We start from the raw sequence: 23,739 nt of genomic DNA, 5'->3' as shown, positions 1-23,739 counted from the left end.
CTTCAAGGGATTCGGCGACTGCAACGACGAGGCTAACCAGGTATTCTTCTCTCTCTCTCTCATTTGCGTTATGAAAGTCTAAAAACTGGTTAGGGTTCTTGGTACAGGATATTACCCGTTGGAATTCTTCTTGGATGAATGATGTACTCTTTGTTAGAATTTTAATTCCATTAGGATTAATATTCTAATATTATATAGATTAATATTAAATATCTTAAACTAGGCTAATTAGTGTTTTGGTCTAATTAGGGAGGTCATTAAGTTGAATTAGAAGTCTAATGTGGATTGGCTTAGTGTGGGCCAGATAGATTCCTATTGGGACTATGATCAGAGAGACCCTTTAGGAATTACTATATAAAGAGAGCTAGGTCCTCCCTTTATCCATCACAATTATTAGTTCTCAATTGTTCTAGAGGAGTGCATTCAGAAAGGGAGATATTCAGTGTTCATCGTCCTTGCGCATTCGACATTCTCATCAGGCCAGTTACTTTGGGAATAGAGGGGAAGCACCTAGATCTTGTTATTTATTTTTCGCTACGATCATCATCACTATGGATGCGAAACAAGGTTAGTGGTTCTATCCCTGTTTCTATTATTTATTTGATTGTATTCTTGAATGCTCTATGGAGATTCTGGCATTTGAGATTTTGTCCCTATTCGGATCGATTTAATCTAACACTCTTTGCTACTGTGACTATCAGTACCCTAGATTCTTATTATGGAGTAACAAGCATATAACGTTTAGGGGTTTTGGTAACAACAGAAATCATAGGAATATCTATTTCAGTTTAGAAAACAAAGTTGTTCACTGAAATATGTCTCTCTGACCTCTAATGTTTTAGTTCCTTTCTTTATGTAGTGTAATTTTTTAAAAGAAATTTTGTTAATTTCCAACAATATTTGTTGTTTTCTTTTAATGGAGAATATAGGTTGCAGAGATTTCTGTGAAGTGGGGTTCAGCAGAAATGGCCATTCATTCACAAATTCTCTGAAATTTCATTGGAAAAAAGAGAAATGATTCTGAAAAACTGTTCAACACAGAGGTTCCCCGTTCCTCTTCGAGGGGTTTTAATGGAGAACAGGTTGCAGAGATTTACCAAGGATTTTGAAATATAGTCGGATCGGGTTTCGTCAAATGAGAGGGTGAGAGAGGAAGATGGGTTAATATTAGATTCTCTCTCTTAGGACCGTTGGATGCACCCCTGGCCAAGTGGAAGGATCTTAGAGGGCTGCTGGACGGTCCAGCTCCCGCCACGGCTGGACAGGAGCCAGATCCCCGATAAGGACTGATTTATATTGGATATGGTATCAGTTTCAAAACTGGCCGATACCCGTTCCGATACCGTGAACTTATACCCGTTCCGATACCGTGAACTTAAAACCCTGCGGTCCCCTCCCGCCCCCTCCCAAACCTCTATTCAACCACGAACCGCAGTCCCTCGTCGGACGGCTGCGAGCTTCAACCCTCAAATCCAATAACATACCGAAGATTGAAAACCGCGGCCATGGCCATTCGGCTTCCATCATGCGATACTCCGACAGCCAGATGGAGACGCTGGAGTCATCACTGAGCAACGTCTATGAACTGGGTTCTATACTTCTAGGCGTCTTCTGGGCGACCAGGAACCTCTCAAGTCTCAAGGCCATCTCTGCTGCAATAACAACAACAACAACAGCGGCTTTCAAGCCTTCTCTGTCGCTAATTCGGGGGTGTCGGAGGTCATCCAGGTTTCCACATCGGTGAGCAGAACACGGTTCGCATGTACCCTCTCTCTCTCTCTCTTACAAATTCCCTGCTCTGCCTTAACTCTCTCTCTTTCTCACCATTGTAGGGCTTCAGCGTTCCGCCGCGGACCTGTCCGCCAAAATCCTACTGACCGGAGTTTTTTGGAATCTGATATCGGGTCACAGGTAAGCCCCGACTTCTCTCTCTATCTGTCGTTTTCTTTGATTATACGGACGGTCGGTTTTTCTTCAATAGCATTTTCCTCCTTCCGGGCGGTTATCGTCCCTGTGCACATTTGTGAGACAATCCGGAGACATAGTACTAAGCCTTCCGTATGGATGCCCACAACATTTCATTTAAGTTTTGTCTTATAATCCATAAGTCTGTTCCATGTACAAAGTTGTTTCAAAATGTGTTTCATCCTAATTTTTAAGTTGTCATCTCTTAGGTAATGCAGCAAGGAATATGAGAACTGCTTCCAAGAGTTTGGACTTGGTTATGGTATTTTACAATTCAAAATTAAGACTTAGGCATCAGTTAAGGCCCTTAGAATCACCCAATTGTTTTTCCTGGATGTATGGGTTCAATTCTTTTTGGGAGGATATTGAAATTTTTATTTTTTAAACCAGTCCAACTATAGGGAGTTAATTAGGTACTTACCTTGTTAGTTATTTTGAGGTCCCAATAAGTTTAGTCGTATAGGGTATTGCAGCCAATTATGGTAATCAGTTTTAGTCATTTGGGGTGATGCGAGAAATGCACCTGCAAATGAAGCATTTGTTGAGCTTTATAAGAGAGCTTTTTTTAAGAGGGGGGGGGGGGGGGGTGGGTTCTCTACACCAGCGGGTGTATAGACTCTACATCAGCATCTTATGTTATGCCATGTGGTATATTGGACAAGGATGGAATTTTGTAGGCAGATAGATTCAAAGGTCTCTTGCTCCCATATCAAGTTTCAACCTGAACATACTTGGAAGGTATTTAAATTGAATTTGAGTATGAAATTTGATGTGTGCCCAATTCACATCTTAATTGTAAATTTCATTTCATTTCTTAGTGGTCGGAGGTTCAAGTCTGGAAACAGCCTCTCCGCGAAGTGGGGGGTAAGGCTGTGTACATTATGACCCTCCCTAGACCCCACAGTGGTGGGAGCCTCGTGCACTGTTTACAGCCTTTGAGATTTCTTATGTATGTAAACAATATATTAAAAAATTATATTCTCGTCAAACTTTTCAATCAATACATAGGCAACAGAAAAGCAACAAAACTTATTCTCTTATCAAACATTTCTAGATAGATTAAATCAACAAAATAGATCTTTCAAAGGCAGTTCATTGATAGGGGGGAGGTAGGATAGAGAAAGAGGGAGACACTGACAGCAAAAGGTATGCCGCCAGTGTGGAGAACCTTTTCGCTTGTTTGAAATCCACATCTTTTGTATATAAATATGTGTAACAAATGCTTCCACCCAAGTGGTTTAGGCTTTACTCTACAAAAGAGAGGGGCTATGTTTGAGTCTCCCATTTACTAATGTTTTTTAAATTGGTGAAAAATTTTTACCGAAATTTCCAAAAGATTGGAAATTGACTGAAATTTATTAAATCAAAACCAAAAGGAAAAATTAGAGGCCCATTTTGTATCAATTAGGTGACCAAAACGGCTTTTTTTGCCAAAATTTTGCAAAGCAAAACATAATTGCTAACTTATATCACACCATTACCTAGATATCCATCTAATTGAGGTTGCCACCTCACCTTTCAAGTGGCAAAAATTTAGATGTTGCTGTAGAGATATTCCCTACGCTTGCTGGTGTAGAGAAATTTTCAATTGTTTGTTGGGATAGGTAGCTTCTGTTAAATTTGAAAAATGCATTAATGCTAAAAGTTGAGTTTTTTCTCCGGTGCATGTTGTGCACTTAATGTAAACCAAACTGTTGGAGTCCATTGGGCTCTTATACGCCATAGCATGTTCTAAGGTCCTGGGTTCAACTCTTGCTGGCTTTTTGCATCTCTATTTTATTTGTTAATCTCTATATTAAAAAAAAAGAAAAGTGAGGAACATCTACTTATTCTGATTTTTGGTTTTTATCTATTTTTTAGGTTGGTGCCACTTAATAGCCCCATGTGGCAGGTTATATTGGATTCAGGATGATAAATATGATTATGTGCTCATGATCTGGTGTTAATGTTGGCGTAACGTGTGACATTTTTAAGAGGTGGGGCTTTGATGGGTGATGAAGTTTCACAGAATCAGTTCCCACCAGAAACTTCTTCATCATTGTCCCTACTCACCATTTAAAATCTCTGCTCCTTTCATTGATCTTCCTTATGACGCCAAATCCATCCAAAGTTTTGCTAAACTTGGTGGAGAGAAAACTAGAGCAATCCTTGACTTGATTGAGAAGGGTAATTTCAGCCCAACATCAAACACCTACTCTAAGCTCCTATCAGAATGCAGTGCCACCAGGTCTCTCGATCAAGGAATGCAGATTCATGCTCACATCACCAAATCTGGATTCTCCAAAGATATGACACTTTCCAACCATTTGATCAATCTCTACTCAAAATGTCAGATCTTTTGTTATGCTCGCAAGTTGATCGACGAAATTATGGAGCCAGATTTGGTTTCTTGGTCCGCCCTTATATCTGGATATGCCCAGAGTGGGCTTGGTGAAGAAGCGCTTGCTGCTTTTCGCTTGATGCATCTATCTGGTGTGAAGTGTAATGAATTCACATTTCCAAGTGTTCTTAAGGCCTGCTCAATTAAAAAGGATTTGGAGGGAGGCAAGCAGATTCATGGGATTGTTGTCATCACCGGGTTCGAGACTGATGTTTTTGTTGCAAATACTCTGGTTGTTATGTATGCCAAGTGTGGTGAGCTCTTTGATTCACGGAGACTGTTCAGTGAGATTCCTGAAAGGAATGTTGTTTCTTGGAATGCTGTGTTCTCTAGTTACATACAGCATGGGCACTTTAAGGAAGCAGTTGATCTATTTCAGGAAATGCTATCTGGAGGAACGAAGCCTGATGAATTTAGTTTGTCGAGTATCTTGAATGCTTGCACAGGTTCAGGAGATTATATCCAAGGAAGAAGAATTCATGGGTATTTGATAAGGCTTGGATATGATTCAGATCCCTTCTCAGCTAATGCACTTGTTGATATGTACGCAAAATTAGGAGATTTTAATGCAGCAATTACTGTTTTTGAGAAGATACCTCGACCAGATACTGTTTCCTGGAATGCTATTATTGCTGGTTGTGTTCTTCATGGATATTATGATTGGGCAGTGGATTTGGTGGTGCAGATGAAAGGGTCAGGAACTTTTCCAAACATGTTTGCTTTGTCAAGTATTCTCAAAGCTTGTGCTGGAATGGAGATGAAAGAGTTGGGTAGGCAGGTGCACTGTGATTTGATCAAACTGAATATTGAGTCTGACTTGTTTGTGAGTGTTGGTCTAATTGATATGTATTCCAAGATCAATCTTATGGAAGAAGCTAGACTGGTGTTGGATTTGATGCTAGAGAAGGATTTGATTTCATGGAATGCCATTATATCGGGATATTCACTAAATGAAGATGATGAAGAAGCCATATCTCTCTTTGTTGACATGTTGGCCGAAGGACTTAGTTTCAACCAAACCACTTTATCTGCTATCCTTAAATCCACCGCTAGCTTGCAAGCCATTGATGTAAGTAAACAAGTTCATGCACTAGTTGTAAAGTCAGGATATGAAGATGATAATTATGTTATAAACAGCCTTATTGATTCATATGGAAAATGTAGCCACGTAGAAGAAGCAGCAAGAATCTTTGAGGAATACCCCATTGGAGATGTGGTAACTTTCACGTCTATGATCGCAGCTTATGCTCAGTATGGGAAAGGTGAGGAAGCTCTGAAGCTCTTTCTGCAAATGCTTGATATGGGGCTCAGGCCAGATCCATTTATTTGTAGTGGCCTTCTCAATGCCTGTGCAAATCTATCTGCTTATGAGCAAGGGAAACAAATACATGTTCACATTTTGAAGAATGGATTCATGTCAGATGTGTTTGCAGGGAATGCACTAGTTAATATGTATGCCAAGTGTGGAAGTATAGAAGACGCCGGCCATGCCTTCCTAGAGATACCAGATAGGGGGATAGTCTCATGGTCTGCAATAATTGGGGGACTTGCTCACCATGGGCATGGAAAGAAGGCCTTGCATTTGTTCGATCAGATGCTAAGAGAGGGTTTTCTTCCAAACCATATCACTTTGGTTAGCGTACTTTGTGCTTGTAATCATGCAGGTCTAGTAGCTGAGGCCAGAAATTACTTTGCATCCATGGAAGAGCTCTTTGGAATCAAACCAATGCAGGAACACTACGCGTGCATGATTGATATCCTTGGTCGTGCGGGAAGACTAAATGAAGCGGTGGAGCTTGTAAACAATATGCCTTTTGAAGCCAATGCTTCAGTATGGGGAGCACTCCTTGGTGCCTCTAGAGTACACGGGGATCTTGAACTTGGCAGACATGCTGCTGAGAAGCTTTTTGCCCTTGAACCTGAGAAATCTGGAACTCATGTTCTTCTTGCAAATATGTATGCATCAGCAGGCATGTGGGACACTGTTGCCAAGGTTAGAAGGCAGATGAAAACCAACAAGATTAAGAAGGAACCAGGGATGAGTTGGATTGAGGTGAAAGGCAAAGTGCATGCCTTTGTAGTAGGGGATAGAAGCCATTCGAGAACTGAAGAAATATATGCAAAGCTTGAAGAGTTGAGTGATTTGATGACTAAAGCTGGATATGTGCCTATGGTAGAAATTGACCTTCATGATGTCAATCAAAGTGAAAAAGAGTTACTTCTTTTCCACCACAGTGAGAGGCTTGCAGTGGCTTTTGGCTTGATTGCTACACCTGCGGGAGCTCCTATTAGGGTGAAGAAGAATCTTAGAGTTTGTGTGGATTGTCACACTGCATTAAAGTACATCTGTAAGATTGTTTCAAGGGAGATAATTGTTAGAGACATCAACCGGTTCCACCACTTCAGAGATGGATATTGCTCTTGTGGGGATTATTGGTGATGCTTAAGAGGGGCATTTTCTCTTATGTGTGCAGTCTGGACTCTGGACGAGAATTACTAGCAACCTCTATGTGTCCCCCCATAGTTTTTGTAACAGAGAAGTAACTATTCAACCTCCCATTTTTTTTTAACATTACTATCACTGCTTCTCCATTTTCTTTTCTTTTTTTGAGTAATGACTAACAAATCACATAACCCCTTACGTAGCAGATTTCATTTTACCTTAATTCCTGATTAGGTTTAGGGTTCATTGATCTGCATTACTTATATTCATGAGAAACATTCCAAATAGTTGTGAGAGAAAAGCAGCGATAGTCATGGAATAATTGAGTGTTGATCATGAGACTTGTTATCAACTGAATGTGAAGGAAAATAAAAGAAGCGTGGAATAATTTATAGTTTACAATAAGGAATATCAAGAAGCATCCAACCTGAGCAGATCCAAAATTACTCACTTCAAAACTTGGTTGCTTTAACATGTTTCAGTTCTTATAGAATCCCTCTCACCACTGGAAAATTATCCCTCGTTGCTATACTAGTGATGCTAAATTGATAATTTAAGTGCATCCTTTTTTTTTGAATATGATCTCTCCATCTGAATTTATACATGTAACATGACCATGAATCCCATAAGCCTTGAATGGAGAAGGAAATCCAAGGACATATTTGAGATTCTATGGGCCCCACTGAAGATAGCTAGAGAAGGAAGATTTTATTGCTGATTAAGTTAGTTAGTATTTACTTAAGTTTCTATTTTTGTTTACTTTCTAATTTTATTTCAGTTTACTCAGTTAAGTCTTACTTAGTCAAGTCTTAGATTACTTGGTGTACAAGCCTCAATATTCTCTTGTAAGAGGCTTGTATTAGTTTCCTTTTTCATTACTTTCTAATTTTCAACTTTTGATTTTGTAAAGCTTAGGCCAAGCTATAAATAGGCCCCATCAGTTGTACTAGAATTCAGACTTGATTAATGGAATTTCTATTGCTTGCTTGCAAGTGTTTGGTCTGAGAAAGACTTGTGTTCAACAGCTGAGATAGCTGTGGGTGAAAAACCCAAGGCTGAGATAGCCTACCCCTATCCCTATCCCCTATCTATCCTTTCCCTTCTTCTTCCTCATCAATTCCTTGTTTCTATTTTGCTGTTCTGAGATTTTTTTTTTGCATAATTTAGATCAACCAAGGGCTACTACTATTGCTGCGATTCTCCATCGGCTCAACAGAAGAGTGCCCATTCACTGCTGCAATGTTGCCGATTAGAGAAGGTTTCAGATCACCTGTGGTTTTGCAGATCTGAGTTTTATTGCAGCAACTTCAAGCTCTCTGATATCCAAATCCATCCATCAGTTGTTGATGATATTTGGAGACTGAAGTACCCTCATTGAACCTTTCCTTTGATGGTAAATTGAGTCAAATCCAATGGTCAGGTTTGATTATATCTACGAGTTTCTAAATCTGAACTTAACCTTCTAATTCTGAGATCTGTTGATATCTCAGCATGTATCCATCACTTGTAGCTGAGATTTTGATGGTTCATTCAACTCAATAAGACCTACCATCGATTGGTCTCCCAGCTCCATCTGAGTTTCTGAGTTACTAAATTTGCTACTGGTTATTTTCTGGTTAATTTCAGTCTTATTTTGTCCGCTTCTGTTGCTGATATCTTTGCTGTAGCCAACTGATATGGTTATATAACGATCCTACTGTAGAGTGGTTCTTACTTGAACCGACTTCTACACTTGTTATTCAAATAGAACTAGCAAACAGATTTCTACTATGTCTAGGACAGACCAGAACACAATAACAGTAGCAATAGAGCAACAAGTATTCAGTAGAAATATGATTTGAATAGAAAAAACCCCCCAAAACAGAAAAGAATTTAGCACGGATATATCAGAAATTCACAGAACAAAATACTGTTAATCGGAGAAGTTCGAAATCTCAGAAAGTAGAAGTCCAACGTAACTGGAAACAAGGTGGAGTTGTCTTTAGGTTCCAATCTTCCTTAAGGTTCTAAACTAGAAAAACTGATTTCTCAGTCTATTAGATAGGTGTGATTTGACTAGGATGCTGTCTGGTCAAAATTTTGATGGCATAAACAAAGGGTAGTTGTTTCTGGGTTCCTGTGTCAAATTGCTTGGACAGAAACTGAATTCATTTAGATTGTTATACCTTATTCCTTTATCTAGTTAATTTCTCTTTTGCCTCCCCAACCCCAACAAAAAAAAGGGGGGGGGGGGGGGATAAGAAACATGCTCTAAGATAGTAATTGTGATCTCTCTCTCTTTATTTTATTTTATTTTTTTGTCAATTGTTTTCTTGATTGGACAGTAATAGCCACAACGAACCAATGCAAAACAGTCCAATACTCGGACTTTAAACATGACTGTATTTTTATATTTTCTGTACTTGAAAAGAATGTAAAATAGTTCTGTTTTGTTCAAGTTGTTGCCATATCATAAATCCCTACAACAGAAGAAATCAATCGCCACGCTTCTTCTAGCCACGGACACAATGCTTTATCTAACAGCTCTTTTTGCTCCAGATATCATCTGTGACAAAAGCAAAACTATTTGGTGCAGTTAACTTCCATCTCAAAAGACCAATAGTGGTATTTTGTACTATTTTGCTATGGAAATTTTCTGTCGGGATTTACGATAGACTTTGTATTTGGGCTGGTTCAAATTTGTTGTTATTGGTGGTTTTTTGCCACAGATTTCTTTCTGTCAGAAAAGCACAGTAAATTATATTTCTTTGGGATGGTCAATTGTCGTAGCAAAAGTGTATAGGCATTGACACTGATTTTTTTCATGGCGATTGGATATCCACAGTATTTGGTAATATCAAATAAGCCCGTAGCCGTGAGATGCGAAAAATCCTTCGATATTCCAATCGTAAATAATCCAATGGCTCGAGTTGGTGATCAAGTACAAGATAACAAGGGCCAATGATGGTTGCAGATTTTCTGTCCAGACCCCCAATAGTTGCCACAACTGCTTTTTCTACCACTTTATTGGACTTCGGAGACTTTATGGCAGGGGAATTTGGCCACCTTTTGGGATTAAAGTAGTCCCGTATTGGTGCCTTTGGCGGTACCTTGCATCCTTGCTACTAGGCGAAACCCCACTGAGTTTCCACACTCTTATTTCCCTTTCACTCTTCTCGTCTTCCACTCCCACAACTCTGGGCCTCGTCCTCATCCCCCTTTCGCTCTTCCTATCCTCCACTCTCCCTCAACTCTCAGTCTCTTCCTTCACAGCAAGTTCATCCTCGAATCTTCGATTGGTTGTCAGGGTGCTGGTTGTTCGAAGGCAAGTCTCTTTCTCCATCGCTGAAACTATTCTCCTTCACCCTAGGCTGCGATGTCCCCGTAATTGCAGCAACTCCGATTGGCTCTCCCAGTACTGGCATTGCACAGATCATTGTAGTTGGTGGCTTTCCTAAACCACACAGGTTAGATCATGGGGAAGCTTGTGTTATATAGTCTAGATGCAACGTAATTCTGGTGCTTATTGTGTCCTCTTTCTCAGATTTTGGGGCAGTCATTGCAGAGGATTCGACCGGCAATGTTTACGCAGTGAAGTTATTCAATGGCAAGCAAAAAGGTATCTCTCTCTCTCTCTCTTTCTCCTTCTCTCCCCCCATTCACCGTGAGGTGCTCTAGTACTTGCTGGAGATAGAAACTTTCGATCTCCTTTGTTCCTCTCTTTTCCGGTCATCTCTCTCTCTCCTCCTTCTGGTCTTTCCCGATTCCCTTTCTCTCTCTATCATTGTTTATTTCATCTGTCTGCTCTTGTTCTTCTTCCAGGTAAGAATAAATGCCCACAAAAGAACAATGACGCATTAAAATATAAGCAAAATCCCACACTTGGTTTTGGTCTTGTCTTTGTATTTTCCAGATTTCTTACAGGTGCTCTCGTTTGCCTTCTTTCTTTGTATGTATTGGGATCCCTTAATTCCAGCAGGAAAAAGCATTTGAATCTCCGACAAAGGAAGGGAATGATGTTAACACTGGCGAGAAAGAGGCTGACGAGGGATTTCAAGAGGTTGCAATAAGATCCACCTGCGGGGATTAGTGGAGCTCATCAATGCTGTAATATCATGTTGTGGAATGATGTGATTTGGGGTATCTCTTCTCTAATTACAATCAAGCTTTGGATTCAGCTGTTTGTACTTTTTATTATTAGGCCAATTAATAATGTGCTTTGTTTTTGACTTGCAGACCTGATGATACCCCTTGGGATGGAGGTGTCAGATGTGAGTGATTTTTTTTAGGGATAATTTCTTAGATCCACTAGATAAGAACTGAAATTACAAGATAGGTAGGTTTCAAATTTATTTTACACCAACTAGTTTCTATTTTAAAAAGATTTACTTAATCCCCATAGTTAGTTATTGGTCATGCCACCTAAGAAGAAAATAAAAGTGAACTTCCCAAAACACCCCAATCTCGCTTCTCTTTTTTTTGCGAAACCTCAATTCTCGTTTATGACTGCTGAGTTGGAGCCTCACTCTCATTAAGTTTCTTGATCAGAAATACTTCCGTCCGACCGGCAATATGGCTGATCTGGATTGGAATTGGCAGACACCGATGCTGCTTACTAAAACCCTGGTTTAGACTCTGCTACTAGAGCTTTTTTTTTTTTTTTGGGTGTGGGTAATAATAGGAGCTTTGATTTGTACTCGAACAAATTAAAGAAGCAAATTAAGATTAGGTGGTGAGAACGGATGAGTGACAAATGCCTAGATCCAAATTAGGATTAGGTGATGGGTTTGGACTTTTTTTTTCCAATCCGCTTCCTTTGTTTTATATCCCAACAATTAAGGTGCACTTCTCTTTGGCGATGACACCATAGCTTGTTTTTATTTTTGGATTTTTTTTGTTTTTTTTGTTTTAAGGTAATAGGAGGTTTGATTTGTATTCCAACAACTAAGGGGCAGTTATCGTTATCTTCTCATCCCACTACATCTCAATCTTCCCGGTATAAAACAGTTTTTTTACTTTTAATATGGCACAAACTCAATTATCTAGGAGATTATCCAGATCAGCAGTCTAAAACGATAAATGAGGGTTTGGGCAATTTTGGAAGTTCACTTTTATTTTCTTCTTAGGTGGCATGACCAATAACTAACTATGGGGATTAAGTAAATCTTTTTAAAAAAGAAAGTAGTGGGTGTAAAACAAATTTGAAACCTACCTATCTTGTAATTTCAGTTCTTATCTAGTGGATCTAAGAAATTATCCCTTTTATTATCCCTTAATTATCTCTAAAATCAGGCTTATGGAGATTCGGTTTGAACTGTTCTCTCCCCTTATTTTCACTGCCACTCTTGTAATTTTGATAAAATTTTTCTTTAACAAAGAATCTGTTCTGAGCAGAGGTTGAGGCCTAGATCATAATTGAGATTCCAAGACCATGATTCTGAGCAGAGGTGCAACACAGAGGTAGTGATTTCTTATCTGAACTGGGTTTTGAGTTTGCCAGTTCAATCCCAGTTGTCTTCTTCTTACAATTTAAGTAAATGTTACCATATTATGCTGCAGATTGCAATTCTTATGATCCAACATTATAGACTACATCTTTATTTCTATTTGCTCTCTCCCCGTTGAACTTTCTAATGTCTAATTGATTGTGCATACAATAGTGATTATAGGGTGGTGCAGAAAGGGAACATGGCCTTCTCAAAATACTTGCTGAAAAGGATGGATTTAAGGTTTCAACTTCGCAGGTATGCTCTGGAAATGTTCTATTAAATAATTGGAAGGTTATTGCTAAATTTATGCTTGTCAGGTGTTAGTTATAGGTGCAACATATCAATCGGACATACTTGATCCTGCTCTTTTGAGAAAAGGCCATCCTGACAAGATTATAAGGGTTGGTTTGCCATCTAAGGATGGAAGGTTGGACATATTAAAGGTATAATTTTCTACAGTGTAATCCGTCTATATGTAGTTTATGGGTTTTGAAGAACTACTACGACAATGTCATTAGGGTTATGATGACTTGGTACTATTCCTCTTAGTTAGCATGTAGAATCTTGTTGTTTTGCTTATGGGAGCATCATCCATTCAGAGTTTTGTTCCATTTTTTTTCATCCTTCCTAGTTTTGCATGCTGAACCGTATCAAAATATCTCAAGCTAATGTGCTTGATGATGTTTGAAGGTTCCTTCATTCTAGATAATGTAGCTATGGCCCTTATAGAGGAGGAGCTTTGTCACCATTGGCTCATAATCTATTCTGAACTTCCTCCCCAATTGCTTCTGGTAATCTTCTGAATCTCTCTTTTCTAAGAAACAAGGGTTTTAAGAATTGGATGTTTATTTAATATCTTGGGTTTGAAAGAACAATTAGGCAAGTTTTAACTCTTAATTTGAAATGTATGACTGGAGTATTTGAAAAATATCCACAATTTTCTTACTGTTTTTTCTTGTTACGGTGGTTTAACAAATTTTGGACCTCTTACAAGCTCCGGCAGTCATCTTAGTGTTCTTTGTACTGTCTTCTGATTTCTAAATCTGAACTGATCCCTGGAGGTGTGCAACCCCATGGTGAGAGTGATCTGAATTGGTTTTCTTGAACAATAATTGTCGAGTTATGTTAAGCTTGCAATTTGTTTAATGGAGAGTTGGAAACTCTCTTGTGCTTGGGGACTCTATTGTTCTGCTTGGTGATAGCCCAACTTAAACTCCACAGTTTCATGGACTAAGTGAACTCTGGTTTGTTGATTTATGTTCGTACTTCATTTTATATTCTCTGGTTCCAGCTTGTAGTGGTTCAGTGTGCCAAGTTGGCATATCATTTTCAGTTATCTAAAATAGTTTAGAATATCGGCATTCCATTGTGCTGGGTTTCTAGTCTGCTGCAGAGCTTGTTTGTTACTCATACAGATATCTATGCTTTGGTCACATAGTTGAAGACCCATTGATGTGTTTTCCTATTGTAACTTGTTTTTCTGAAATTCAGGCAGACCTAGAAAACCCTCCCTTTCTTGCTGACCTCTAGTGATGTAGTTGTATAGAAGAATTGGAATTGATACTCAGCCTTCTCTTCTAACATTGTGTGATGCCTGCATCTGGTAGCCTTCTGAATGGCAGTTTCCATAGCTAAAGGGCATACCTAGTGCACGAGGCTCCCTCCATTGTGGGGTTTCGTGAGGGTCATAATGTACACAGCTTTACCCTTGCTTTCGCAAAGAGGCAGTTTCCACGGCTATAACCATAAATTTCTGATAGAACAAATACATCAAACAAACCATTTGGATTAGCAACATGGACTCTTCGTGTGCCTAAATTACAACCATCAATTTTGCCTGGCCAAATATTACAGGTGTTACATTATACTTTTGCTTTAAGCTAATAATGGTAGAAAATTTACACTGTAGGTACCATCGTTTTATATTTTCTATCAAGGGAACACATTTTTTAACATCAGTTAGGGTTAATTATTGTATTTCATAAGGGATGAACAATATATTATGTATATTTATTATTATTATTGGCTTCATATGCTTCCAAATAATACAACTCAGCTCTGCTTTATCCCAACTAAATGGGTTCGGTTACATGGATTTTTTTCCTCCCCAAGTAATACATAGGCAATAATGACTACCAAATCTCAAAACCCTAAAAACCATTTCTTTTTTGTTATAATTACCAAGCAACTAATAATAAACAAATAAATTCTTAAATGAAAAGATGCACATAGTTTGGCTTATAGGCACCATTCGACGGTGGCCAAATATGAATATCTTTGGTGTAGCTGCGGAGAAGATTTGTTCCCTATTCTAGCACTGTAATTTTAGGCTTAGATGAACCTATCTATTATCAAAGTCAAGTAGAGTATTTAAAAACCACTTGAGCTCCGTTTGGTTGCAGGGGAATTAAAGGGAAGGGAAGTGGAATTTTTATATTTAAAAAAGAATTTTTTGTAATCATATTTCATGTGACGATATCACTAACTCTAAGTCATTTTATATTTGGTCATTAAATTCCACTTTACTTTGCATCTAATTTTTTTTGGTTTAAAATATAAAATAAATATTACATGTAAAATGTATCATTACTGAATATGATAAGAAATTTAACTAGTTTATACAATTGAATCACATGGGGTAATATGATTATAATAGTTTTTTTTTTAGGTTTGAAATTTTTTTCTTCTTTTCCATTCAATTCTCCCTTGCAATCAGAGGGAGCCTGGATGGATGATTGTAAAATGTTGAAAAAACAATAGAAATTATGCAAATATTAGCTAATCCAAATTGACTTAAAAGTTGGAATATGACACTTTGACCATGAGTTTACCAAAAAGTAAAAAAACACACTTGACCAATTGTCTCTTTCCCATTCAACTGTTTGACATGCAACGTGACAAAAAATACGTGGTCCCGCCAAGCACCTTTCTTTTTATTTTTTAAATACAATTTATAAAAACATACATGTGAGAGAAGAGTAAATCCATACTTTTTGGAAGAAGGTTTTGTTGCGACAAAAATGGTATTTATCATAAGAGGGCAGTGAGGTCATTTCATTGAAAATTGTTGGATTTCTTGAAGCTAGTGTCTAGGGGTGTCAATACCCAATCCGAACCGATGAAACTGGCCTGAACCAGTCCGAATGAGCCCGGACCAAACTCTTAATGGTTCGGGTTCGATTTGTGGATCCAGAGAGGCACACGGTTTGGTTTGGTTTGGATTAGCCCGACGGTGCACCGATAACCCAAATCCAAACCGAACCAACCTAACCCGATAAATGAGTAAATCAGTAAATGCCTAATGCCCCATTGCCCTCTAAATGTGTTGTGATAGTTTCTCACTTTATCTCATATCTTTTGTTAGTGATTACCAAACCAATTGTATCCATAGGCCATAGGACATAGGATACAAAGATGCATTGTATTTGAAATATTTTATGTACTTAAAAGAGAAAGAGAAGAAAAAGTAGCACTAACCGGACCTTACTAGTTATATAAAATCGGTACCAAACCGAATCGAAACCGATATCAACTCGTTATCATAAATCGAAACCGCTACGAAACCAAACTGCATCGAAACCGAAACCGAACATTTCTTAATGGTTTGGTTTCGATTTCTATAAAAGTCACATCGAAACCGAAAAGCTTGAACCGAAATCGGCCCAAACCGGCCGTTGATACCCTACTAGCGTCTATGCCCAATTGGGAGGGTGGGAAAGGAAAGGAAGGGGTAAAAAGGGGGTTCACTAATTTGAAAGTCATTTAATGCCACATTTAATAGAGTTTCTATGTCAAATGAGAAATTTATCTTTATTGGAAAAAAAATTACATTAATAATAAATACATCAATAAAGGAGAAAGAACGTTACCTTGTTGTGTGTGGTGGCGTGCGACCCCTGCGCCTAGACACAAGGCCATGCGAAATAATCACCAAACCCCTATTAATAAATAGAAATTTGTAAGGGTCCAACGGTTATTTTGTGTAGCCTTGTGTCCAAGTATAGGAGTCGTGTGCCGTACGTGATTAGGTAGTGTTCTATGACCCCATTAATAAATAAACAAAAACAAGAAGAAAGTTGGAGAGAGAAGATATCGAAGGGAGAAAAATCTCTTGAGGGAGCGTACCACCCATGCCCAGATAGAGTGGGGGGCGAAATGATCACCACACTCTTATTAAAGGCGAAAACCCCTAAGATACTTAGGCACTCTCATTTGCCATGCACGCCCAGGGCCACAATTTCCCACCGAGAATTCTCCCCAAAAGATAATATGGAAAATTGGGGAAAATGAAATAGGGGTAACCAAAGGGCTGTTAAGTAAATTGGGTCAAACCGTGTGTCTTTAACACAAGCGCGTGGACAAACCTAACCCTCAAGCCAGAGTTGAACCGAAGGGAATAAGCAGACACGCAGAGACAAACGAAAGGAGACAAGTCAAGGAGGGCGACGCGGTAGAACACTAGAAGCTCCAACGTTCTAATCTAGCTCTAAACCCAAACGGCCAAACTACATCCTCTCTCACCTCATAATTACAAATTTAACCTCTCACGTTACTCAATGTGAAAACTGAAACCCATCGTATTGTCGAGTGTCAAAGACCTTCTAGAAGAATTCCATGGAGATGGCATCAATGTAAATTTATCTAGATTTAGTGTCATTCTTGTAATAGAAAATGACCTCGTGAAAGAAAACAAGAATAGAAAACAAAAAATAGAGAAGACGCCCAGTAAGTGCCAAAGATTTGGCGTTCTCTCAGCAGCTTCGGACCTTAAAAAGGAGATGGAAGGAGATGGAATGAATCAACACGGCAACCCCTTTATCGCCAACACTTCTCTTCTTCTCTCTTTTAATTCTCTTCAAACAACTCTTTAGTTTTGGTTTCTCCAACTCAGGTTTTCCAGCAAACCCTAATTGGAACCCGGCCATCGTCGCCGGAACTTCTCAGTCGAACATATCTGCTGTGTTCAAGAGAGTCCAGATCTGATTTGAGTGTTTTTGCAGATGTTGAACGGTTCGAAAGAGGAAACCCAGTTCATATGAGAGAGAGAGAGAGAGAGATTTGGAAGCTTTGGAATCAAACCCAGATGCTATTTTTTTGAGATATAGTTGGCAAATGTCACCTCAGCGAACTCAGGGAGATTATTTTGGCTGTTCTGTTCGATTTGAAATTGAAGAATGAGATCCAAATCTCGTAGTTTACGGAGACTCATGGGGAACTGTTTTGCTATTGAAGAACAAGAAGAAACTACGAAGCCAGGTATTAATCATTAATGTACTTTTCTACCTTTTTTATTTCCATGTTTCATTTTGGACTTGAATTTCTTCTTGTTCGTGGGCAATTTATGGTTTTCCATATTAGGTGGGACATATTTGTAAGTCGAGTTAAGCTACCAAATGTTTTTAAAAAACAGGTTCCAACTTAGTGTAACCTTGTGTACCAAAAAAAAAAAAACTTAGTGTAACCTTCTTTTAATTGTCCTTGTCTTATTCCCAAATTATTTAATGCAATGGTAAAATAGGGTTTTAAAAAAATTGAAAGTTTTTTAATGCAATATTTAATGTATTTTCTAATTGAAAACCTTCTTTATACTGCATTAAATATCAACATTAAATAATTTTTGGAAATAAAACAAGGGGAAAGTTTTCATACATGGTCGTGTAAACCGTGTATGTGAGAGGGTGGGAGTTTCAAGGCATTAATTAATGGATGGGGATTTATGACTTTTCCAACCAACTCTTTGTGAGAGACCCTCTCACATACACGGTTTACACGACCGTGTATGAAAACTTTTCCTAACAAGCAAATAACAAAAAAAGATTGCAACCAAAGTTGGGATACAACTTACAACAAAATTTTCCCTTTTAACACCCATCCAACTGTTAGGAGGACTTGACACACATCCTAGGTGTTGTTTGAGAGTATCTTTGTCCTAATTTGTTAGTGGTTAAAGTAGTGAACTATAAAGTAACATTCTTTTGAAGTTTTAATTGCTTCTTTTCTTATTTCAAAAGTTATTTAATACCTTGTTTATATGAAATGATAGGATTTATTCCGAAAAAAATGCATTATACTTAAAGGGCAAAAATGTAAAGTAATGATTTTTTTTTTTGTGGGGAAAAGAGGGGGGATTCCTAAACTAGATGAGGAACTGGAGGTCTCCAACTTGAAACCTCCTGAGGGCTAGGCTCAACTGCACTAGCCTCAAACCACCAACCTTAGTTATAACAAGATTTTTCCTTTAAAAAACTATATTTAAGGTTCTAATGCTATAAATGTGTCGAATGAAATGGTTCTGGATAATCAACCGGTTCCAATGGGGCCAATTCCGAAAAAATAAAATAACATGTATTACTAAACGGTCTCAAAACTAGAATCCGAACCCATTTACTAGTGTGGAATGGTTTGATACCAGTTGCTTAACGGATCGTATTTAAAAATATTAAAATATTATGATAACCATATCCTTTCAATTAGAATCTTTTTAAAACTATTGATGGTATGATCTTAAATTAGACTATAGCATGATATTTTCATGATTTAAAATACTATATGAATGATCATGCTCCAAATTGAAGTTTACCAAAAGAAAATTTTTGAAGGATAAAAAGTGTAAAAAATTAATGTCGAACCTTATCCTCTCAAGTAAAATCTTTTTCGTAAATATAGGAATCGTACACATTCCTTAGAGGTTATTAATTCTAATCCTGGATACTACTCCCTGTGCGAAGTCCATTCATCGTTTTCTTAACTGAAAATAAGAACTATAAAACTGCTTCAGGAAGCTACATTTGTTTTCTCATCACCTTAAGTTTTAGAATTAGTTATCCATAACCATATAATCTTGCTGGCATCTAATGAATTTTTTGTCATCTATGAATTTCAGTTGCCGATTCTCAAACCACAATTGCATCCCCAAGGAAACAAGACACAGCAGACGCGGCAAAAGTTACAGCAATTCCCAGAAATGTCAAAGACTTGCTTCAGAATCCTGGATACAGTAATGTTGATATCTTTACATATAATGAGTTGAGATTGGCTACCAAGCACTTTCGTCCGGATCAAGTTCTTGGTGAAGGTGGGTTTGGGGTTGTCTACAAAGGAGTTATAGATGAAAATGTCAGACCGTGTTACCAAGCAACAAAAGTTGCTATTAAAGTGCTCGACCCAGAGGGGTTCCAAGGCGACCGAGAATGGCTGGTATTTGTCTTCCCTTTTGTTAATTTTCAGCTTACTGTTTCCTTTCTTCCTTAGTGAGTGTACATCCTTATAAGAAATGATAATTGATTTGGTTTGATAACTGGTCTCTGTTTACTTGGTTACTGTCTGGGATACTCTGTTTTGTGAAGAAAAAAATGCTGATCAATGTACATAATACGCAGCTGTATCTACCTTGTAGATCGAATGAGATAGAAATATTTATCAGTTATCTTAAATTTATGGGAGAAGGATTGACACACTATCATCTTACATTGGTATTATACACGTCTAAAGGGGGAGAGGAATTTCAGAAGGGCCACCTCATTAAATGAGGAGAGAAGAAAGAGACCTATGAGGGCATGTACATCCCCCCGTGTGCCCGACTTTTTCCCTTAATTTCTACCTTTGAAAAACAGACTCACCCTTACTGTTCAATGGGTTTTCTTTGATTCCCTCTCTTTTGGGGGGTCGGGGAAGGGGGGGTGGAATGTTCTTCAGTGGAATACTTCACTAAAACAAGCAATAGATCAGGTCCTGACCCACCTGTTCTGCAAACCGGATGTCAGGTCAACCAGTTCAAATCACCATGCCATGCTTTCAGAGTTCTTACTAATTTAGTAAATTAGTACTCACTACATGTTAAAGGACAGTGTAGAATGGTTTAGATGTTGCATCATGGTGGAGGGACCATTTGATGGGATGCAGACACCCAAAACTGTACAAAGTTGATAGCCCTAGTAATGGGGCTGACCTAAATCTTGCTGAAGCATTGGTTAGTGGTCTAACATAGTCTCTATGATGCACATCTTTGCTGGAATGTTTTCTGTAATGTTTTGACACTTGAGAGGAACTTCTGATTTTGTGTTCTATCCTTTCAGGCAGAGGTCAACTATCTTGGACAACTCAGTCACCCAAATCTTGTCAAACTCATTGGATACTGCTGTGAAGATGACCACAGGATGTTGGTCTATGAATATATGGCGTGCGGGAGCCTGGAACAGCAACTCTTTCGAAGTAAGTACTATCTAAATGGCATGTTGAGAACTATATGACATAACGAAGAGTAGAAGGTTTCACACACTGGTGCACTAACCCTGACTGGCCTGTGAATTAGGACTTGCCCACAAAATTGCAGGCCATCTAAGCTTTTCTGCTGACTAGGTTATTCAGAAACATCAGGGAGAAACATACCTCTGGTCTGGGTTTTGTAGACACTGAAAGTGTTGAAGATTATTAAATGACTCCAATTAACATATTCATGTATAGTTGAGATGTAGTTGAATAATATATCCATAGTTCAAATAAATATTTGATTTCTAAACAGTTTGTCAAATTAAGCTATTTATTTATTTCTCTTTATTGATCCCAGTTTGTTATGTTCACAGAGGTATGTGTATTACTGACTTGGTCCACTAGAATGAAGATAGCTTTAGGTGCAGCAAAAGGTCTAGCTTTTCTTCATGGAGCAGAAAGATCTATAATATATCGTGACTTCAAGACATCAAACATCTTACTGGATTCGGTGAGACATCAGACACCTTACGATAGATTTGATTTTCTGCATTTTTTGTCTCAGCAAATTAAAATCTCGTTGCATGTTCTACTCAATGATGGAAGATTTAAGGTCCATATAGAATCAAAGCTAAAAGCTAACCAACTTCTTTGGAAGTATCTTTCTATAATCCAAAGATTTAAGATAATCAATTCGAATTCTGACTGGGCCTGTTAGCATGGATTCAGGAATGGGATCGGATCAATTGAATCAGCCAAATCGGATTGGAAAAATCCGGGGACCAATCTCGGTTCTGGATATCCATACCCAAAACTAGGGTTTGGGCAGAATCTGGCCGACCCAGATTGAAATTGGCTAGAACCGATCCAGACCCTGATTCCAAGTCTTGAATCATTGCCTGTTAGTTTCTTCAGAATACTCAGTCAAAATCTTCCATCATCCGGATCTTCCTCCAACTAATGCTGTAGTCATAACTTGCAGGATTTTAATGCCAAGCTCTCCGATTTTGGACTTGCAAAGGATGGGCCAATGGGAGACCAGACCCATGTGTCAACCCGAGTGATGGGTACTTATGGATATGCTGCCCCAGAGTACATCATGACTGGTAAGACATTGCCAAACTTAGTTATCTCTTGGAAGTCTAGAAAATAAAAGAAAATTTTGATTTGAATTTTTTTGAAAAAAGGGAGAGAGAGATATACACATTAACTCATCATTGATGTTATATTACTTTTGTCTTATTATGTTTTTATTTTCTAGCGTCTAAAGTGATAATTTATAATGTATCCTGCACCTTATGTTGCCAGGTCACTTGACAGCTAGAAGTGATGTATATGGTTTTGGGGTTGTGCTCCTTGAAATGCTCCTTGGTAAGAGAGCAATTAACAAAAGGAGGTCAAGCCAGGAACAAAATCTGGTTGACTGGGCACGTCCACTATTGAACCATAATAAGAAGTTGCTGAAGATATTGGACCCAAGAATGGAAGGTCAGTACTCGATCAAGGCTGCCCAGAAGGTAGCGAATTTGGCTTACCGATGCCTCAGTCAAAACCCAAAGGGGAGGCCTACCATGAATCAGGTGGTTGAGATACTTGAAATGTTTCAAGATCAAGGAGAGAATAGGGAAGATCTGCTGCAGAGAGGTGTAACTTTGTACGAGGTCCCGAAGGGTAACCCTAAGAAGAAACGTGCAAGCAGAATTGAAGGTGAAACAGAACCTAATTTGCATCAGAAGCAAAGAGAGGAATTTGCTAACAGCAGGAGCAAGAGTGAGCCCTCTAAGCGAGTAGAATTTGTACAGCTGTTCCCCCAACTCTCAGCCCCGTAAGAGGAAATCACTGGGTTTAAGAATTGATACAAAACCATCAAATGGAGTTGGTATCTATGGACAATTCACATATTTGTGCCATATAGCATGTGTGATGGTGGCTGAAATTTTGTAGATCCAAAGTTCCCTTGCTCACATGTTTGTTTAAGCTCATGGCAAGATAAAGCTCTCAAAAATCTGGGGCTATTAAATGGGAGCGTTGGACACCATCTTGGCTAAACAGAAAGCAACCAAGATTAAATGTCATGTGTTTAATCTCTATGTTTATTATGATATGGTTTGATTGTTTCGGCTCGACCTCTGTTATGATATCTTTATCCTCTCAATTTCTGTCAATTTCCCCCTTAAAACCCGTCCTGCTTTGCTCTGAGGGTCAGATTTCAATCTCCAAATTTCACCCGCCCAACCCTAATCAATCTGAGTTATCTGTTTCTCTCTCCTCTCTCACTTTGGCATGGCAATCATTTGGATTGATCTCCTCTCCTCGCTGTCTAGCTCTGTTGGAGTAGAAAAAGGGTTCCGTCGTGATAATCAGCGAGGCGAGCAACACCAAGGCTACTATGAACAAGGATTTTCGATCCAAACTTTCTATGTTGGAGAGAGGAGAAGCAGATTCATTGTCCCAATCACCTTATTAATTCATCCTTAGTTCCAAAACTTTTTTCAAAGAGCTGAAATTAGACAAAAATTACAAATGCACAAACTTCAGAAGAAAATGAAGTAAATGCAAGAATTCAGGTTGAAGAAAAGAAGTTAGGTTTTATAGTGTTTTCTATAGACTGGAATTTATATATAAAAACTTTAGAATAAGTGGAATTTAGCAGATTTCAAAGAGAAGTGACGGTTTAAGATCTCTAACTCATGAATTAGCCTTCAAAAGCCCTGCTTCCGATTTCAAGAATTGGGTGGAAATAATCTTTATAAAAGTAAGATATTTTGCAAGTCATGGACTCCAAATGGACAATAAAGGAGAAAGTAATCAAGAAGGTTCAAAGGTCTAAATTTTCATATGAAAATTGCATATATTTTTTGTTTGTTTAAGTGTACAAATCAATAAAATGCTATTGCCATGTAAAACCTGGGTTGAAGTTCAAATTCCTCATTAGCTTAAATTAACAAAAAAAAAAAAAAAGTAAAAAATTCTTAGTCCCACTACATCTGTTTGGGTTCTTCCGGTTAATTTTTATGTGAAAAAAGCAGCATTTGATTTCTCTGCTTTCACATTTCTATTTTTTTTAATTTTTTAATCCATCCATGTTTCTGATTCTTACATAAGCACAAAAACAAGTTTTGACGAAGAAAGGGAAGTATTGGCCGGTGGGGGGAGAGGAGAGGAGAGTAGAGGTTGCCGTCGTTGGGGAGAGAGAGAGAGAGAGGAGGGAGAGGAGGGTTGGGTTTGCAAAACCATGATTAAGGTTGGGAATCTGAATCCTTAATTTTGACTGT

The 23,739-nt window shown here is 38.4% G+C and overlaps 3 protein-coding genes across 3 annotated transcripts; all 3 read left to right on the top strand.

Moving 5' to 3' along the window:
* The first annotated feature begins 3,599 nt into the window (after window positions 1-3,599).
* LOC122646038 (pentatricopeptide repeat-containing protein At5g04780, mitochondrial-like) lies at window positions 3,600-7,106 on the top strand. The gene has a single exon (XM_043839496.1). It carries the CDS (start codon window positions 3,960-3,962, stop codon window positions 6,783-6,785), a length of 2,826 nt encoding a protein of 941 aa, XP_043695431.1. The 5' UTR covers window positions 3,600-3,959; the 3' UTR covers window positions 6,786-7,106.
* A 2,581-nt stretch (window positions 7,107-9,687) lies between these two features.
* LOC122646201 (probable inactive ATP-dependent zinc metalloprotease FTSHI 4, chloroplastic) lies at window positions 9,688-13,786 on the top strand. The gene is made up of 7 exons (XM_043839703.1): window positions 9,688-9,700; window positions 10,312-10,386; window positions 10,590-10,699; window positions 10,747-10,827; window positions 12,437-12,511; window positions 12,574-12,699; window positions 13,748-13,786. The coding sequence occupies exons 1-7, from the start codon at window positions 9,688-9,690 to the stop codon at window positions 13,784-13,786; spliced, it is 519 nt and encodes a 172-aa protein (XP_043695638.1).
* A 3,379-nt stretch (window positions 13,787-17,165) lies between these two features.
* Window positions 17,166-22,345, top strand: LOC122648527 (probable serine/threonine-protein kinase PBL17). Its single transcript, XM_043841739.1, has 6 exons — window positions 17,166-17,512; window positions 19,140-19,453; window positions 20,332-20,467; window positions 20,839-20,975; window positions 21,447-21,570; window positions 21,773-22,345. The coding sequence occupies exons 1-6, from the start codon at window positions 17,431-17,433 to the stop codon at window positions 22,291-22,293; spliced, it is 1,314 nt and encodes a 437-aa protein (XP_043697674.1). The 5' UTR covers window positions 17,166-17,430; the 3' UTR covers window positions 22,294-22,345.
* The last annotated feature ends 1,394 nt before the right edge of the window (window positions 22,346-23,739 follow it).

This window comes from Telopea speciosissima, chromosome 1, assembly GCF_018873765.1.
Source record: "Telopea speciosissima isolate NSW1024214 ecotype Mountain lineage chromosome 1, Tspe_v1, whole genome shotgun sequence".
NCBI classification, from domain to species: Eukaryota; Viridiplantae; Streptophyta; class Magnoliopsida; order Proteales; family Proteaceae; genus Telopea; species Telopea speciosissima.
The sequence above is the reverse complement of the archived record's forward strand: the minus strand, read 5'-3'. Positions and strand labels throughout refer to the sequence as shown.

Excerpts from the sequence above, each read along its gene's own strand:
- LOC122646038 (XM_043839496.1), top strand. The coding sequence starts at position 3,960 with ATGAAGTTTCACAGAATCAGTTCCCACCAGAAACTTCTTCATCATTGT.
- LOC122646201 (XM_043839703.1), top strand. Across the intron at positions 10,387-10,589 it reads ATTCAATGGCAAGCAAAAAG|GTAAGAATAAATGCCCACAA; the intron begins GTATCTCTCTCT and ends TTCTTCTTCCAG. Across the intron at positions 12,512-12,573 it reads TTAAGGTTTCAACTTCGCAG|GTGTTAGTTATAGGTGCAAC; the intron begins GTATGCTCTGGA and ends TATGCTTGTCAG.
- LOC122648527 (XM_043841739.1), top strand. The coding sequence starts at position 17,431 with ATGAGATCCAAATCTCGTAGTTTACGGAGACTCATGGGGAACTGTTTT. Across the intron at positions 19,454-20,331 it reads AAGGCGACCGAGAATGGCTG|GCAGAGGTCAACTATCTTGG; the intron begins GTATTTGTCTTC and ends CTATCCTTTCAG. Across the intron at positions 20,976-21,446 it reads CAAACATCTTACTGGATTCG|GATTTTAATGCCAAGCTCTC; the intron begins GTGAGACATCAG and ends CATAACTTGCAG.